General features: G+C 44.8%; 1 protein-coding gene across 1 annotated transcript in view; it reads left to right on the top strand.

The window, feature by feature from the left end:
- The window catches only part of LOC140721097 (NACHT, LRR and PYD domains-containing protein 12-like), a 69220-nt gene that overhangs the window by 13852 nt on the left and 36939 nt on the right, over positions 1 to 18429 (top strand). Inside the window, exons 2-7 of the mRNA XM_073035962.1 lie at positions 1866 to 1953; positions 5568 to 5734; positions 8353 to 8524; positions 8623 to 8688; positions 9331 to 9459; positions 15999 to 17748. Coding sequence (XP_072892063.1) covers positions 1944 to 1953; positions 5568 to 5734; positions 8353 to 8524; positions 8623 to 8688; positions 9331 to 9459; positions 15999 to 17748 — 2294 coding nt within the window. The 5' untranslated portion in view covers positions 1866 to 1943. The remainder of the gene's footprint in view (positions 1 to 1865; positions 1954 to 5567; positions 5735 to 8352; positions 8525 to 8622; positions 8689 to 9330; positions 9460 to 15998; positions 17749 to 18429) is intronic.

The raw sequence follows: 18429 nt of genomic DNA, 5'->3' as shown, positions 1-18429 counted from the left end.
TGGAAAGGAAAGATGTCAAGAATATCATTGGAAAAATTGACATGTAAATTTGATTTAGGAGGGTTACAACTTCCAAATTTTAAGAATTATTATAAAGCAAATCAACTTAATTTATTGCGTCTTTTTTTGATGAAAAAAACCCGGCATGGATTAGAATAGAATTAGATAAGATAGGAGAAAATATACCAGAAGATTTTATATATAAATGGGAATCCAAATGGATACGGGAAAAAAAAGAATCTCCTATATTAAGACACTTGATTGATTTATGGAATAAGGTAAATATGGACGATGAGATAAAGAAATTTTTATTAGCAAAAAGAAACTTGAATAAGTATCAGAGAAAACTTATAAAAATTGCATTGGCAGTAGCCAAAAAAGTTATCGCAGTTACTTGGAAATCTGATTTATATTTAACTATGGATCGTTGGCATAATGAAATATATAGTTGTATTCCACTTGAAAAGATTACATATAATCTAAGAAATGAATATGATATATTTTTGAAAATTTGGCTCCCATACCTACGAAAGATAGGATTAAATACATAGGTCCTTTGAAGATAAAATTATAAAGTAATTGGGGAAAGTAAAAATAAATATTAAAATTATTTTGAACTCCGTGGAGCATGTGGGGATCCTCCGATATCCAGGCAATCTTTCTCTTCTTTTTTTTCTTTCTTTAGATAAGGGTTAAGGGGGGGGGAGGGTTAATATTATTTTTCTTTTTTTTACTATTTTATCATCACATTTATTCTTTGTAATTTTCTAAAAAAAATAATAAATAAATAAATTGGAAAAAAAACAAACAGGGTGACAGTATGCAGCCTGGTCATGCTCCTTTCCAAATCTTGAACCAGTTTGTTGTTCTGTGTCGTTCTAACTGTTGCTTCTTGATCTTTGTACAAGTTTCTCATAAGGCAGAACAAATGTCCAGGTATTCCCATTTCTTTAAGGATTTGCCATAGTTTATTATGGACCACACTGCTGAAGGCTTTAGAGTAGTCAATAAAACATAGATAAATACTTTTCTGAAATTCTCGCGATTTCTCCATTATCCAGCGTAGTTTAGCAATTTGGTCTCTGGTGCTTCTGCATCTTCTAAAAGCAGCTTCTATCTGGCAGTTCGTGTTCCATATATTGCTCGGGTCTTGCTTGCAAGATCTTTAGCATTACCTTTCTAGCACGTGAAAACTTCCGGTAATTTGAAAAATACTTTACATTTCCGTTCTTGGGTATTGGGACAAAAACGGATCTTAATCCAGCCTGAAAGTCATTGTTGTTTATATTTTCCCAGATCTGCTGGAAAATTGCATGCAACACTTTTACAGCATCACCTTTTAGAATTTTTAACAATTTTACTGAAATCCTGTCACATCCTGCAGCCTTATTATTGGCAATGTTTTCTATCACCCATTCGACTTCACTTTCCAGAATGTCTGGCTCTAGATCGATGAGGGAGTGATTGCAGGTGTCTTCGCTGTTGGATCTTTCTGCAATTCTTCTGTGTGTTCCTGCCATTTCCCTTTGATGTCCTTTGCTTCTGTAAGGTCCTTCCCTTCTTTGTCTTTTCCTATGCTCATTTTACATGAAATGTTCCTTTGATTTCCCTAACATTTAGCAAAAGATCTCTTGTGTTTTTTCTTCCAATTCTGTTGGCTTCTTCAGCTTCATTGCATTGCTCCTTTAAGTAAGTTTCCTTATATTTCCTTGCTATCTTCTTGAAATTTGTGTTCAGTTGGAGGTCTTTGTTCCAAACTCCATTTACTCCCTGGAATGTCGGAGAGTGAGCAGTGACCTTACAAAAGTGTTTTAAATTTGAAGGACAGAGTAACTGAATCATACTTTTTTATTTGTGTAATTCAGGTCATTGCCAGCAGGAGGGGCTTTCTTCCACCCGGACGTCAGACAAGCAGACGGTAATCAACCAACGACAGAGTCAGAATGGACACAGGTATGCTCACTGGCCTCTTTCTCATTAAAACTCTGGCATCATGGTACACGTGTAGTCAAATCGTCAATAATTCAGAGGGATAAACTTGGGCGATAAAGGGGCAGAGAGAAAGTACCATCAAACGGGGTCATTGTTCCAACTGGTAAAGCGTCCATGAGCATTGGAACAATTCACCAGCTCCAGCGCAGGGACCTAACAAGGGGAATGGTCGAATCACTCCCCTCACCACACAAATCTTCACCTGAGTGAAAGGAGAAGGAGCCCCTGAATAAGGTGGGAGTGGGTAACACTCAGACAGGAATACAACAGCGGGCAATGTAACAGTCAAGGGAACAGACTGAATTTCCGTCAGCATTTGGTACGCCCTGATGTGGGAAATGCCTCCGACAGCCATTGAGAGAAACAGATGTTGTTTTCTGTTTGGAAGGGCAATGGTGAATTCTCCCCAGATTAACGGGTTGTTGCACAATGGAGGTGAGGGGAGTTCCCGGTGTCTGTTTCCCGTGGCCGAGTTAAAGAACGTTATATTGAGGGAGGACGGGCTGGGTGCAGGAGACAGTTAACAACAGAGATTGTACACAGGGAATCGGAGGGGTGGGGGGGCTACTGAAGCAATGAAATGTTCTTGGCGAATATGATTAAAGTAAAACAAAATGATAAGTGGAGAGGGCACCGTACAAAATGCTGGAGGAACTCAGCAGGTCAGGAAGCACCTATAGAGAAAAAATAACCTTCAACGTTTCGGGCTGAGAATCTGCAAATTGATTTCAAAGTCGTCTTGGGTAAATAAAATGGAGTCAGCACTAGAGGAGCGTTGTTCTGGCTGAAGGTCTGTGACCAGTAGTGTTCGCAAGGATCACTGTTTCGCCATGCGTCGTGTGTGTGAATCAAATAGGTTAATCGTATGATATACTGGGTGGACTTATTCGTTGATTTACAGAGTTGGAGGAGTTGAATAAATTTGGGACTGTTGTCAACGTGTTCAGCATCCAGTTAGAAATAGGAACAGAGAGTCACCAAGTACAGATAATTCAGGTAAATGTGAGAAGCTGCATTTTGAGAAATCAAATTCGCGAGCAATGTGCACAGTGAATGTTGGGAGCCCTGGATCACTAGTCACATGAAAGGCCTCCTAAACCAGAAGAAGAGGGCCTTTAAAGATGGTGATCGGTTGGAGCTTAAAAGAGTTCAGAAGGAACTCAGAGTACAGATAAGGGGGGCAAAGGAGCAGTATAGGAGGAAGCTAGAACAAAAGCTGCAGAAAAAAAGCATGAAGGAGGTGTGGGATGGGATGAAGATCATCACCGGATGCGGTGCAAAGCGGGGGGCAAACATAAGTGGAGATGTGGAGAAAGCGAACCAGCTGAACAACTTCTTCAATAGGTTCGACAGCACAATCTCATCCTTACCGCCGAACTCCACACCAGGCTTACTTCCCTCACAGGAAAATAGCCACTCACAGGAGACCTTGCCCACGCCCAGGATTACGGCTGCACAGGTGGAAGGTCAACTGAGGAAGATCTGTACCAGCAAGGCGGCTGGACCGGATGGAATTTCCCCACGATTACTGAGGGTCTGTGCGACTGAGCTGGGAGAACCACTACAGCGCATCTTCAACAGGAGCCTGGAGCAGAGAAGAGTACCCAGACAGTGGAAAACATCCTGTATTGTCCCAGTACCGAAGAAACCACAACCAAAGGAGTTGAATGACTTCAGACCTGTTGCCTTGACGTCGCACGTGATGAAGACCATGGAGCGGCTGATAATACAGAATCTGAGGCGACAAACCAGGCACGCCCGGGATCCTCTTCAGTTTGCGTATAAGGAGAAGGTGGGAGTGGAGGATGCTATCACGTATTTGCTGCACGAATCCCTCTCTCACCTAGATGGGGTCAGTGGTGCTGTGTGGATTACATTCCTGGACTTCTCTAGTGCCTTTAACACCATCCAGCCCAAGATCTTAAGGCACAAACTAGCGGAGATGGGAGTAGACTCTCACATGGTGGATTGGATAGTGGACTACTTGACAGATAGACCTCAGTATGTGCGGTTGGGAGACTGTAGGTCTGACACGGTGGTCAGCAGCACAGGAGCGCCGCAGGGGACCGTGCTCTCTCCGGTCCTGTTCACCCTATACACATCAGACTTCCAATATAACTCGGAGTCCTGCCATGTGCAGAAGTTCGCTGATGACACGGCCATAGTGGGGTGTGTCAGGAATGGACAGGAGGAGGAGTATAGGAAACTGATACAGGACTTTGTGATATGGTGCAACTCAAACTACCTGCGTCTCAATATCACCAAGACCAAGGAGATGGTGGTGGACTTTAGGAGATCTAGGCCTCATATGGAGCCAGTGATCATTAATGGAGAATGTGTGGAGCAGGTTAAGACCTACAGGTATCTGGGAGTACAGTTAGACGAGAAGCTAAACTGGACTGCCAACACAGATGCCTTGTGCAGGAAGGCACAGAGTCGACTGTACTTCCTTAGAAGGTTGGCGTCATTCAATGTCTGTAGTGAGATGCTGAAGATGTTCTATAGGTCAGTTGTGGAGAGCGCCCTCTTCTTTGTGGTGGCGTGTTGGGGAGGCAGCATTAAGAAGAGGGACGCCTCACGTCTTAATAAGCTGGTAAGGAAGGCGGGCTCTGTCGTGGGCAAAGTACTGGAGAGTATAACATCGGTAGCTGAGCGAAGGGCGCTGAGTAGGCTACGGTCAATTATGGAAAACCCTGAACATCCTCTACATAGCACCATCCAGAGACAGAGAAGCAGTTTCAGCGACAGGTTGCTATCGATGCAATGCTCCTCAGACAGGATGAAGAGGTCAATACTCCCCAATGCCATTAGGCTTTACAATTCAACCGCCAGGAGTAAGATATGTTAAAGTGCCGGGGGTTGATTGTATTTAATGTATTTAAGTAAACTACTTAAGAACTTTTCAAAAGCTATTATTAATGCTTTTTGAGAGAGTGATTTAGATGCATATCATATTTTTACTGAGTTAAGTATTGTATGTAATTAGATTTGCTACAAGTGTATGGGGCATTGGAAAAAAATGTTGAATTTCCCCATGGGGATGAATAAAGTATCTATCTATCTATCTATCTATCTATCTATCTATCTATCTGATAATAAGATTGATGTACTGTCGGGTCTTGTGATGGGTATGCATAGCTCCCTGAAGGTGGCAACACAATTGGTAGTGTGCTAACGATGAGTTGAGTTATTTTTTAACGTTAGACTGTAACTGGATACACGTTGGTTAAGAGACAATTTCAGTATTGTGCACAAATCGAGAATGATGTGGAGGGTCTGTAGAGGGTGCAGACGAGTTTCACCACAAAAACCTGAGGTAACAGGTTTAAGTTTAGATGGTAAAGTTTAAAGGGGATTTAGGATGCATGTTTTCCACAGAGAGTGATCGGTGTCTGGAATGAGCTGCCGAGGGAGGGACTGGAAACAGATACTCTGCAGCGTCTGAGAGGCGTTTGAGCTCATGAGTAGGCCGGGGACGGAGGGATATTGATCATGTTCCTGAAGATGGGATTGGTTTAAATTGGCATCGTGTCTGCATCCGCATGGTACATCTACTATTTTATGTTCTATGACAGATCTGAACTCCGCCATCTCCGCCTTCCTGTCAAATTGTGACGAACACCAACTGTTCCAGTTGACGAGATTCTACATGGAGCGACTGGAGCAGGCGATTGAGGAGGGTGTGGAGGGAGTCGGTTTCATGTTAACTCATGATCATCATTTCAATGAGCGAGAGTATCACGTAAGTGGAAGGGACATAGACTGAATGTAGATTCAACTGAATCAATCACAGACCGACAGAACCGGTGTAACGGCACCTCTGGGCAGTGAAAATCCTGTAATGCTTGTGATGAACATCAAGAAAAGAATTTTCATCTGCGAAAACCCTGAACTTTTATTAACCAATACAAGCCTCTCTCCAGTTTTCTGATCACATTCATTTTTAGACAGATTAGGATACAGGCAATGATTGAGAGGTGAATTTAGTGATGTGACACTTGACGGACATTGCAAGTGGACAGAGAACCACTCTACACCACTCAGTCTGACATCACATCATGTTCCCAATGTTCGACCTTAATGGCCATTCACCAATCTGTGTTCTCCTGATGACCGACGGGTTTCCCACAAATCAAATATATAGTGACATATTTCTCAGCTCATTCTCAGTCTACCTTCAACCCTATTTTCAACTCAGGCAACACTGACCCGTCTCTCATTTGAACTGCTGACCCTTTCTTTATCAATATCCCAACATGCCTCATGTTTCTGTTACCATCTGTTCCTTGTGACTTACAATTTGAGTTTGTAATTACCACAGCATATACTGTTAACATGGGAAGTGCAACATTAGTGCCACTGAAAATATTCCAAACATCTACAGCTAACATAGAATTACAAAGAAACAAACTGGTCCTCGTGCTACTGGAGTGCATTCACCTATTGCCACCCAGGATGAATATTAGTGAAGAGCCAGACACCATACTGAACACGACATTCCACGTGAGGCAGCTGACAATTTCAGTCCAAACTTCTTACTCAACATTCCCACCAGTCGGCTTTGGTCTGTCACACATGCACAATAGTCCTGAGTTTGTTGGCTGCTCCTCACTGCCAGTTGGCTGGCACTGGACCCCTCATGGAGCCTGGCAGTGAAGGGTGAAGCTGCTGCGGTTCACCAGGGATTACCCTGGCAAAAAGCAACACTGACCCGGCCATAGTTACACCTAGTCATAGTCATCAAACACTACAGTACAGCAACAGGCTCTTCTGCCCATCTCGTCCACACCGACCTATTATCTGCTTAGTCCCATTGAACTGAACCCGGACTGGAGACGTCCATAACTCCCCCATTGAATGAACTTATCCAAACTGATCTTAAATAATCAACTCGAATGTACATCAACTAATTAAGATGGCAGCACGTTCCGCGCTCTTCAGCAACCTCTGAGTGAACAAGTTCCCTCTCATATTGCCTTTCACCTGATATCATTACCCTATGATCTCTAAATCCAGTCCCACCCAACTTCAATAATAAATGCATTTTTGCACTAACGCTCTCTATACCTTTTATAAACGTGTATACCTCTTTCACATCTCTCATGGTCCTCCTACACTCTATGGAATAATGTCCTAGCCTATTCACACTTCCTCTATATCTCAGATCCTCAAGTCCTGGCAACAATCTGTATTTTATTCTGCATTCGTTCAATCTTATTGATATCCTTCCGGGAGGTAGGTGCACACATTGCTTCAAATTAGCCTCTGCAACATCAACTTCGACATAATATCCCAACTTCTGTATTCAATATTTTGTTTCATGAAGCCCCATGTCCGAAAATCTTTACAACGCCATCTACCTTCGATAACACTTTCAAGAAATTTTGGATCTGTATCACTTTGCAGGATCTCATCACACTTCCTACTCTTGTCATTGGTACCAACGTGGACCAAGACCTGCTCATCCTGCCCTTAAGAAAGTTTCAGAGTCGATACGAGATATCACTGACCTTGGCAACACACCATCCAAAAATCATGTTCTCGTAAATAGAATCTCCAGTCTGTTCTCCTGACCATTGAATTCCCCCTGTCAGTGCAGATCAGCAATTCTCATCCCTTCTGAGTCACAAAGCCAAACTCAGAGCCAGAGGCATAATCACCATGTCTTTCCTCTGCGAGGCCATACCCCGAAACAGAAAGCCGTATACCTGTTACAAGGAGTTTCCTGTAGTGGCTGCCTGTTCCCTTCCCCCTCCTGACAGTCACCCAGTTTCCTGTGTTCTGCGCCTTGGGTATAGCTCCCTCCCTGTAAAGTCTGTCAGTCAACCTCTCAGTCTCCCGAGTGATCCCGGGTTTATCCAGCTCCAGCTCCAATTCCTCAGCACAGTATGTAAGAAGCTGCAGCTGGATGAAATTCCCGAAGGTGCAGTTGTCAGGGACATTGGAGTTCTCCCTGACTTGCCGCACCCTGTAGGAAGAGCATCCCACTATGCTGCCTGGCATTCCCACTGTTCTAACAGTGAAACAGAGAAGGGAAATATTACCCAAGATCTACCTAAATCCTCCGCCTCTCCTCACTGAACCCTCTCTGACACAAAGCCTCAATAACCTACCTATCTCTGGCTCACTCACACTATGTCTGCTCCTTTTAAACCTTGCCAAGTGGATAAGTACCCCGCAATCTGTGGCGTTCAGAAAGTCATCACTGGCCATGCTAACTTCTTTTAATTTATTTTTCCTGCTACGAACAATTGCTGTCAGTGATCTGTGACGAGCAGAACGTGCTGGGTCAGTCCATGTTCAGGGTAGATTTGAACCCATCCCTCCGCTCCTCAATATATTTCCCATTGTTCATTACAGAGCGTGACTGAGCTCGCGGAGAAGGGAAACCGAGCGGGCGCTTCCAAACTCTTCCTGGATCTGGTGATGGAGAAGGGCTCCGGGGCCCGGAGGGTGATGTGGGAATCCTTTGTGAAACTACATCACCATTTACCGAAGCTGAGCAGAATATTGAATGAAATACGGGAACGAGGTACGGTGAACAATACACTGTGTGTTACAGATGTAAATGCTGATGAATTTACAGTATTACACAGAACAGACTTCATGCAGGTTAATCTGTTTCAACAGGTGACGGCCAATTCGCCTACATGGACACCGAGCGGGGTTTATCTGAAGTGCCCCCGCATCTGGAAGGTAAGCGATGGAACGGAAACCTTAAAGTCTTTATTTGACTCTGAGAGTCTGAATACATCTCTTTAGAGGCCTGTTTCGAGACTGTCAGAGTCTGGGAGACAGGTTTTTGTTGTTATTTTACACTGAGAGTCTGAATACGTCTCTTTAGAGGCCTGTTTAGAGACTGTCAGAGTCTGGGAGACAGGTTTTTGTTGTTATTTCACACTGAGAGTCTGAATACGTCTCCATAGAGGCCTGTTTAGAGACTGTCAGAGTCTGGGAGACAGGTTTTTGTTGTTATTTCACACTGAGAGTCTGAATACGTCTCTTTAGAGGCCTGTTTCGAGACTGTCAGAGTCTGGGAGACAGGTTTTTGCTGTTATTTTACACTGAGGGTCTGATTACTTCTCTATAGAGGCCTGTTTAGAGACTGTCAGAGTCTGGGAGACAGGTTTTTGTTGTTATTTCACTCTGAGAGTCTGAATACGTCTCCATAGAGGCCTGTTTAGAGACTGTCAGAGTCTGGGAGACAGGTTTTTGTTGTTATTTCACTCTGAGAGTCTGAATACGTCTCTTTAGAGGCCTGTTTAGAGACTGTCAGAGTCTGGGAGAGAGGTTTTTGTTGTTATTTCACTCTGAGAGTCTGAATACGTCTCTTTATAGGCCTGTTTAGAGACTGTCAGAGTCTGGGAGACAGGTTTTTGTTGCTGTGGCTGGAGGACAGGAAGCAATTTGCATTTGTCACAACACCCGGCACCTTCCCAGTCTCGGGATCTGTACCCGGAGGCCTCTGTGAGTTTGATAAACAGACATTCCCGTCGGCCTCTGTCCTGTTGCAATCGCTGTACTTACCTCTCCACCTATCTTTGTATCATCCGCAAACTTTGCCACAAATACATTTATTCCATCATCTAAATAATTGACAAACAATCTGAAAAGCAGCGGTCCCAATAATGATCCCTGAGGAACACCAGCAGTCACTGGCAATCAATCAGAAAAAGGCCCCTTTTATTCCCACTCGCTGTCTGCTGCCTGTCAGCCATTCCACTACACGGGCCAGTATCTTTCCTGTGACGTCATATATTTTTATCTGGTTAATCAGGTTCGTGTGCGGCACCTCATCAAATGCTTTCTGAAAATCCAAGTAAATGGCATCCACTGACTCTCCTTTGTCCAGCCTGCTTCTTACTTCCACCGTGAAATCTAACAGAACCATTGCTAACTTATTTTGTCATTAGTCTCAAAGTACCTCGAAACCTCAACCTTAGTAAGAGACTTCAACTCTTTCCCAGTCGCTGAGGTTTGGCTAACTGGCCTATAATTTTCCTTCCTTTGCCTTCCCCCCTTCTTAAAGAGCAGAGTGACAATTGCAATCTTCCAGTCCTCCGGGACCATGCCTGAATCAAGTGATTCTTCAAAGATCATGACCAATCCATCCGTCATCCCTTCAGCAACCTCTCTCAGATCTCTGGGATGTAGTCTTTCTGGCCCAGCTGACTTTGCACCTTAAGAGCTTTCAGTATGCCGGGAACTTTTTTCTTTTGAAATAGCAATGGCACTCAATCCTACAGCCTGTCACTCGCAGACCACTGCATGCTGCTAGCATCTTCCACAGTGAAGATATATGCAAAGCACACATTAAGTTATTCTGCCATTTGTTTGTCCACCATTACTATCTCACCGACATCATTTTCCAGTGTTCCAGTATCAACTCTCACCTCCCTTTTACTCTTCATATAACTGAAAAAAGTGTTTATTATCCTGTTTTATATTATTGGCTTTTCTGCCCTCACATTTCATCTTTTCCCTTCTTATCGCTTTTTTAGTTGCGTTTTGTTGGATTTTAAAAGTTCTCTATTCATCCAACTTTCCCTCACTTTTGTTATCTTGCATGGCCTTTCCTTGGCTTTTATGCAATCCTTAACTTCCTTTGTCAACCATGGTTGCCTGCACGTGACACTTGAGAACTTCTTCCTCCGTGGGCCGTATCTATCCTGCAACTTGAGACCTATTCCCCGAAGTTTCAAACATCTCTGCTGTGCCGTTATCTCCACTAGTATCCTTCTCCAATCTACCTGGGTAAGCTTCTCTCTCGTGCCTCTGTAATTCGCTTTATTCCATAGCGATACTGATAACATAAGTTATGCTTCTCCCTCTCAAACTGCAGTATGAATTCACTCATATTATGATCTCTTGTTACGAAAACCCCGTAACCAGGTAACTTACCAGCAAAGATAGATGGATCAGCTGAGTCGGATGCTACTATTTTCAACCGTTTTATTCAACAAGGGCACAAACGTATGGTTAATACAAAACATTCAGATAATCAAAACTCAATCTAAAACATCGGTGTAATAATAATCATTCAAAACACAAGCTCGATCGTCGTCTAGGGGTAATGTAGATTTTATATCGTTCACTGAATATCTAAAAGTCTTTTAGATCACGGCAGTTTCACTTAGTTGCCGGCGGAAGTGTCACGTTGGTGCACTTTTGGTTAGAAAGACAGAGAACATGAAGCATTTACCCGACAGGTTTTCCAACTTGTAGGAGGTAGTCGGAAGTCTCGTTGGGGGAATGGACTCTCATCTGTGGCTTCCCCTGTAGCTAGGCCGTCTTCCGTGGTGAAGTCGCCAATCCCAGGCAAGGGAAGGACGCACACGAACCCCACCACCGGCTGTAGCTATTAAAACGCTGTCGCAGGATTTCTAGCGTTTCTCCTTCGTGTGTTTCCTTGGTGCATCTGAGGGTCCTCCCCTCAGACCCGCCTTTATACTTCTTCACGGGATCGCAGGTGTCAATCAAGTTGCAGGTAATGCGATCTCTCTCTCAACCAGCCCACTTTGCCCGAAGGCTTTTCAGGTGGTCTCCATGAGACAATAGTCAAAGTCACTTTTATTCTGCTTCCTGGGAGAACGTGGTCTTTCGCACGTCTCTCTCTCTTGGGTCAGTTGACCCCCCTTAACTAGAGTTCTTGCGATTTTCACAAAGGAGGGGGCCAACGGCATAACACCTCCCCCCATAATGGGTTTTTAACCAGCGGTTAAAAACAGGTTGACACAGGAATTTTTTTTTTTTTTTGAATCTACATACTACACAACCTTTTCTCTTCACAGAGTACTACTGTTATACATTCAAGTCAGTATCTAAACAGGTAACAAGTACAGTGCCCCTTTTCTTTAATACCTTAACCTCATGTGCCCTACTAACGCCTGGTAGCATCAAACTTCAGCTCAATAACCACCTTATTTATTTGCTTTCTTCAGCAACATAACTAAGGAGGTGTGATCTTAGCTTACATACATCTACAAAGGTTCATGCAAAAGACAAATTTTTATGCTACTTTCAAACTTAACAGTCAAGCTTCCATGGGTGTTGTCTTTATTATTCACATACTTTGTCAAAATCCCTTAAAACCGGCTTCTGCTATTTTAAAAATCGCGTCCCCATTAACCCTCGCCTTTTTTCCGGTTAATTCCGTCGTGGCGATCTTGGGCACCCTGGCGAAATAGGCTTTCGCCCGCTCCTTTCATATGAGTGATTTTATCAGCGTGTTCCAAACTTAGACCACCCAATTCCTTAATTTTAGGCAATTTGTCGTTTTTCTCTTCAGGACCCGTCATGCTATTAGTTTCCAATTTAAGATCCGCAAGCGATCTCGCTTTGTTCAGACAGCATTTCAAATTCTGCCTTTTCACACCACACTCTGGAATAACAATAGCGTGTGGGGCCCCTTTACCTTCCAACTCAACCTGTAATTGATTCACAGGCTTTGTGGTACCAAGCCATTGTCTCTGTAGCCTGGTTGCTGCTTTTGATATCAGTCCAGCCTTTAAATTTTCTTCATTCAATTTGGGAACTACAAATCCCCCTTTCCCTTGAGTTCCGTGACTAGGTTCAGCACCATGTGTATCCCCATCTTGAACACACTCAAACGGGACATTGGCCTCTTCCAGGTTTTCAACACCCGTACCTTTTTCAAATTCTAACGTCCCCCCCTCCTTCCAGTAACTCTCCAGGCAGCCCCCTGTTGGGGAAGGCGCAACCCTGCGAGCTGAAACAACCTCCTCGGCCATGTCAGCTGACTTCTCCACAGCAAGGATACCCTTCTCCTCTAAGACTGCCCTCATTTCACTCTCGGGACCATCGAGAACATCTTTAGAACTCTCAACTTCTCCAAACAATTCTGCCAAACCAGACAGATCAACCACGTCCAACTCTGGACGTTTTAACAGCTTTATCCGTTTCTCATCTTTATTTCCTACCTCTAGGACCTTTCTCTTCACTAAGGGGGGAGCTATCTCCTCGCCCTTACCCCCTTTTACTTTACTACCTTCCGTTTTACCACCCTCGGAACCCTCGTGGTGTAGGGTCGGTAAAAACGTGTTCTATAGGTCAGTTGTTGAGAGCGCCCTCTTCTTTGTGGTGGCGTGTTGGGGAGGAAGCATTAAGAAGAAGGACGCCTCACGTCTTAATAAGCTGGTAAGGAAGGCGGGCTCTGTCGTGGGCAAAGTACTGGAGAGTTTAATATCGGTAGCTGAGCGAAGGGCGCTGAGTAGGCTACGGTCAATTATGGAAAACCCTGAACATCCTCTACATAGCACCATCCAGAGACAGAGAAGCAGTTTCAGCGACAGGTTACTGTCGATGCAATGCTCCTCAGACAGGATGAAGAGGTCAATACTCCCCAATGCCATTAGGCTTTACAATTCAACTGCCAGGACTTAAGAACTTTTTTAAAGCTATTATTAATGCTTTTTGAGTTAGTGATTTAGATGCATATCATATTATTACTGAGTTAAGTATTGTATGTAATGAGTTTTTGCTACAACAAGTGTATGGGACATTGGAAAAAAATGTTGAATTTCCCCATGGGGATGAATAAAGTATCTATCTATCTATCTATCTATCTATCTTTTGCATTAAGCTCCCTTATAAGATCCGAGCTATTACATAACACCCAATCAAAGACAGAATTTTCCTGAGTAGTCTCAAGCACAAGCTGCTCTAAAACGCTCTCTAGTAGGTATTCAATAAATTCCCTCTCTTGCGATCCGAGTCCTGAAGTTTGTTTGATTTTCTAATTCCCCGTGCATATTGAATTATGTCATCACCTTGATGACACGCCTTTCCCAGCTCCCTTTGCAATCTCAACCCCACACCTTCGCTACTATTTGCAGGCCGATATAAGATTCCCATAAAGCTTTTTTTTAACCCCTGTAGCTTCTTATCTCCACCCACAAAGATTCAACATTCAATAACCCTATGTAACCTCTTTATCAAGATGTGATTCCATCTTGAACCAACACAGCCACACCACCACCGCCTATGCCTTCCTGCCTGTCCTTTCGATAAGACGTTTATCCTTTAATGTTAAGCTTCCAACTATGGTCTTCTTTCAGCCACGACTCAGTGATGCCCACAACATTATACCAACCAATCTCTAATTGCGCCAAAAGTTCGTCCACCTTATTCTGAATGTTGCGTGCATTTAAATACAATGTGTTTAGACCTGCATCTCCCCCCTTTTGAATGTTGTGGATGTGGTACAATTGAACAGTTTGCTCCGTCTGTATTTGAACCCAGTCATTGGCTTGTCCTTCCTTACATTCATGTTAAACCCATCATCTACTTGTAAAACTGCTGTTTCATCCACAGCTCTATCGTCCTAGTTCCAGTCCCCCGGCCAAAACACTCCCAACAGCTCCAGTAAATCTGCCCGCAAGAATATTGGTCCTCATCGTCCTAGTTCCAGTCCCCCGGCCAAAACACTCCCAACAGCTCCAGTAAATCTGCCCGCAAGAATATTGGTCCTCATCGTCCTAGTTCCAGTCCCCCGGCCAAAACACTCCCAACAGCTCCAGTAAATCTGCCCGCAAGAATATTGGTCCTCATCGTCCTAGTTCCAGTCCCCCGGCCAAAACACTCCCAACAGCTCCAGTAAATCTGCCCGCAAGAATATTGGTCCTCATCGTCCTAGTTCCAGTCCCCCAGCCAAAACACTCCCAACAGCTCCAGTAAATCTGCCCGCAAGAATATTGGTCCTCATCGTCCTAGTTCCAGTCCCCCGGCCAAAACACTCCCAACAGCTCCAGTAAAACTGCCCGCAAGAATATTGGTCCTCATCGTCCTAGTTCCAGTCCCCCGGCCAAAACACTCCCAACAGCTCCAGTAAATCTGCCCGCAAGAATATTGGTCCTCATCGTCCTAGTTCCAGTCCCCCGGCCAAAACACTCCCAACAGCTCCAGTAAATCTGCCCGCAAGAATATTGGTCCTCATCGGATTCACGCGCAACCCGTGCCTTTTGTACAGCTCCTACCTACCCCGGAAGTGGTCCCAATTATCCAGAAATCTGAATTTCTGCCCCCTGCTCCAAATGCTCTGCCACACATTTCTCTGCCACCTCATTCTATTCCTATTGCCACTGTCGGGTGGCACAGGCAGCAATCCTGAGATCACTACTTTTGAGGTCCTGTTCCTCAGCTTTTTCCTAACCCCCTGTGTTCGGTTTTCCAGACCTCCTCCCTTTGCTTTTCCTATGTCGTTGTTACCAATGTTTGTCACGACTTCTGGCTGCTCAACCTCCCTTCTCAGGATATTGTGAACGCGTCCAGAAACATTTTGGACAATGGCACCTGAGAGGCAAAGTACCATCGGTGTCCACAGAATCGCCTACCTGTCCTCCTGACTTTAGAGTTCCCTATTCCCGCTGCCATCCTCTTCGGCTTCCTGCTCTTCCGCACATCATCGGGGAATTTCCTGAGTTCATGTACCGGCTCCTCGGAGAATAAGAGACTGTAGACCAGTGCGGGGTGTGTTACATCGTGACTGGCTCAGCGTGGAAAAGGAATCGGAAATTATGTTCCTTTTCTGTGGCTCAGTACTGACAGCTTCATCCTAAAGGAGTGTCAAGAACATGGGGTCCATTGTGAGAGAAGTAACAGTTATTAGAGCAAGTAAATGCCCCCCCCCCCACTGTTACCCTCTGCAGGGTTGCACAGTTCAGCAGAAGCTGAGCAGTGAAAGCAGTGAAACCACCCGCTCCACACAACACTCTCCTCTCCAGAATCACGTGTGCACTTGGTGCTCGCTGGAACACCGGGGAATCTGCAAACTACCAACAGAGGGGAGAGTGGAGCCTTTAACAGCGGATCTGAATCAGATCAGAAATGTTTCTGGGCCGTCTTTCACTTTCAGACACTCTAATCTCTGATCACCCGATTTCACACAAACAGTGTCTTTCACAGGTATTTTTTTATTAAAGAAAATATGTTGTGAGCTCCATGTTCATCAGATCAGGCACTGACAACCTATTTCTGTCCGTCATAAGATGTTCGAAGGAAACACATGGAGACTCTGCGGACACAAACTGAAAAACTGAGAGTGAACACGATCCTGATGAGGGAAAAGGTGAAGGTTTTCCAGCTGGTTGATCATTACGCTGAGCTCACGGTCATTTCTACTGTTCGAGATCGGAGACTGGTGGAACATGAGCTGCTGGCAAGAGGCAGAGACCACGAGGAGTGGAGAGAAAAAGATCTCCGTGGTAAGCTGGAAAAAATCCGGACTGATCAGTTATTCAAGAAGAGCTTTGTTCAAAAATTGAAAAGATCTGTCTTTAGAAACAAATCCGGGATGTCTGCAGCAGTGGCCGGAGTCCCGGGGATTGGGAAAACAACAATGGTACAAAAGATTGTTTATGACTGGGCCACGGGGAAGATATACCAACAATTCCAGTTTGTCTTCAGTTTCAAATTCCGGGATTTAAACTCCATTAACTGCAGAATAAACCTGAAAGAACTGATTCTGCATCAGTATCCTTACTTTGGGAATATTCTGGGAAAGGTCTGGAAACACACAGAGGGACTGCTGTTCATATTTGACGGATTGGATGAATTTAAGGACAAAATTAACTTTGTTGATGGTCGGAGAGACACAGAATCACAGTACACAGATCCTGAATTCAAGTGCAACGTGTCTGACATTGTGTATAGTTTAATCCAGGGCAAGCTGCTCCCAGGGTGTTCAGTGCTGGTGACAACCCGTCCCACTGCGTTACATTTATTGGAAAAGGCAGACATCAGTGTCTGGGCTGAAATCCTGGGATTTGTTGATGAAGAACGGAAGGAATATTTCATCAGGTATTTTGAAGATCGGACGGTGGCAGAAGCTGTTTTCAAACACGTGAAGGAGAACGAGATCCTGTACACCATGAGCTACAACCCCTCCTACTGCTGGATCCTCACTCTGGCACTGGGCCCCTTCTTCACACAAAGAGTCAGGGACCCACAGCGAGTTCCCAAAACCATCACCCAACTGTACTCCTACTATATTTACAACATCCTGAAAAACCACGGCCGTGAGATTGAGAGCCCCCGTGATGTGTTACTCAGGGTTGGTCAGATGGCCTACAGAGGAGTGTCTGAGAAGAAGATTGTGTTTACACATGGAGATTTGATCAACTACAATCTGCAGCCTTCCCAGTTCCTGTCCGGATTCCTGATGGAGCTTTTGGAGAGAGAGGATTCTGCCCAGAGTGTGGTGTACACATTCCCACACCTCACCATCCAAGAGTTTGTAGCTGCAGTCGCACAATTCCTGAATCCACATCCCGGGGATATCCTGAAGTTCCTCACTGAAGCCCACAACACGACAGATGGGCGATTTGAGGTATTTCTCCGTTTTGTTGCTGGTCTCTCCTCCCCAATGACAGCTCGGGGCCTGGAGGAGTTTCTGGGTCCATTTCCTCATCAAACAACCTGCCGGGTGATTGACTGGGTGAAGGAGGAGGTTAAACGCCAGAGTGGAAACACGAGGAATGAAGCTGGTAAAAGGAGCCTCCTGAACACATTGCACTACCTGTTTGAGTCTCAGAATCGTGGACTGGCTCAGGCCGCACTGGGATCTGTGGAAACACTTTCATTCAGTGGAATGACACTGACCCCGATTGACTGCGCGGTCCTGTCTCATGTCATCGGACTCTGTGATACAATAAAACACCTCGACCTGGAGAACTGCCTCATTCAGTGTGAAGGAATCCAGCGGCTGGGACCCGGGCTGCACAAGTGCCAGGAGTTGAGGTAACTTGATTTATCTCTCACTCTGAACTGTGAAACTGTTCCATTGTGTTGTTTCAATGGAAAGGAATTTCGGTAAATTTGTAGTAAATCAGATTGTGAAGAAATATGACAAATGCCCAGGGGATCGGTCAGTAATTCCCCAAGGACAGGAGGGTTCTTTGGTTCCTTGTGAAGGGATGTTGGAGACTTCATCAGATCAGTGAACAACGGCCATTGGTTTAATGGTAGTAAATCACAGGAATGGCCGTGTTTCTCGCTGCCTGTGACCCGTCCATTGACAATGTTCCTTCTCACTGTTACTGACACCCAGACCGACACTGACTGCAGCAGGTGGGTCAGAGAATCACACCCCCTTCCTGGTGAGGGACAAGAGACTGTCAGCAGACTGTCCCAGTGAGAAGGAAAGAAATACCATTGTGAGATTGTCCTCCCACTGCCCTTCCCCGTGTGTGACTTTGCTCACTTCCAGATACGCAAAGAGCGAGGGCGGATCTCCTCTGGGCCTCTGTTCAGACCCAACACACACATACAAAAAATTTCTGCATCCTCTCGTCTTGTAGGATTATCGTTTACCCTTGGAATCCTCCCGTGGGACCTCTCATCCCAATCCCCCTTCCATTCTTTGGAATCTTGCACACACCCCCATTCCTCCTGTAGGCTCTCTATTACTCTTTCCTCATC

The sequence above is a fragment of the Hemitrygon akajei genome, unplaced genomic scaffold (assembly GCF_048418815.1).
Source record: "Hemitrygon akajei unplaced genomic scaffold, sHemAka1.3 Scf000050, whole genome shotgun sequence".
Classification (NCBI taxonomy): domain Eukaryota; kingdom Metazoa; phylum Chordata; class Chondrichthyes; order Myliobatiformes; family Dasyatidae; genus Hemitrygon; species Hemitrygon akajei.
This window is presented reverse-complemented; position numbering and strand designations above follow the sequence as displayed.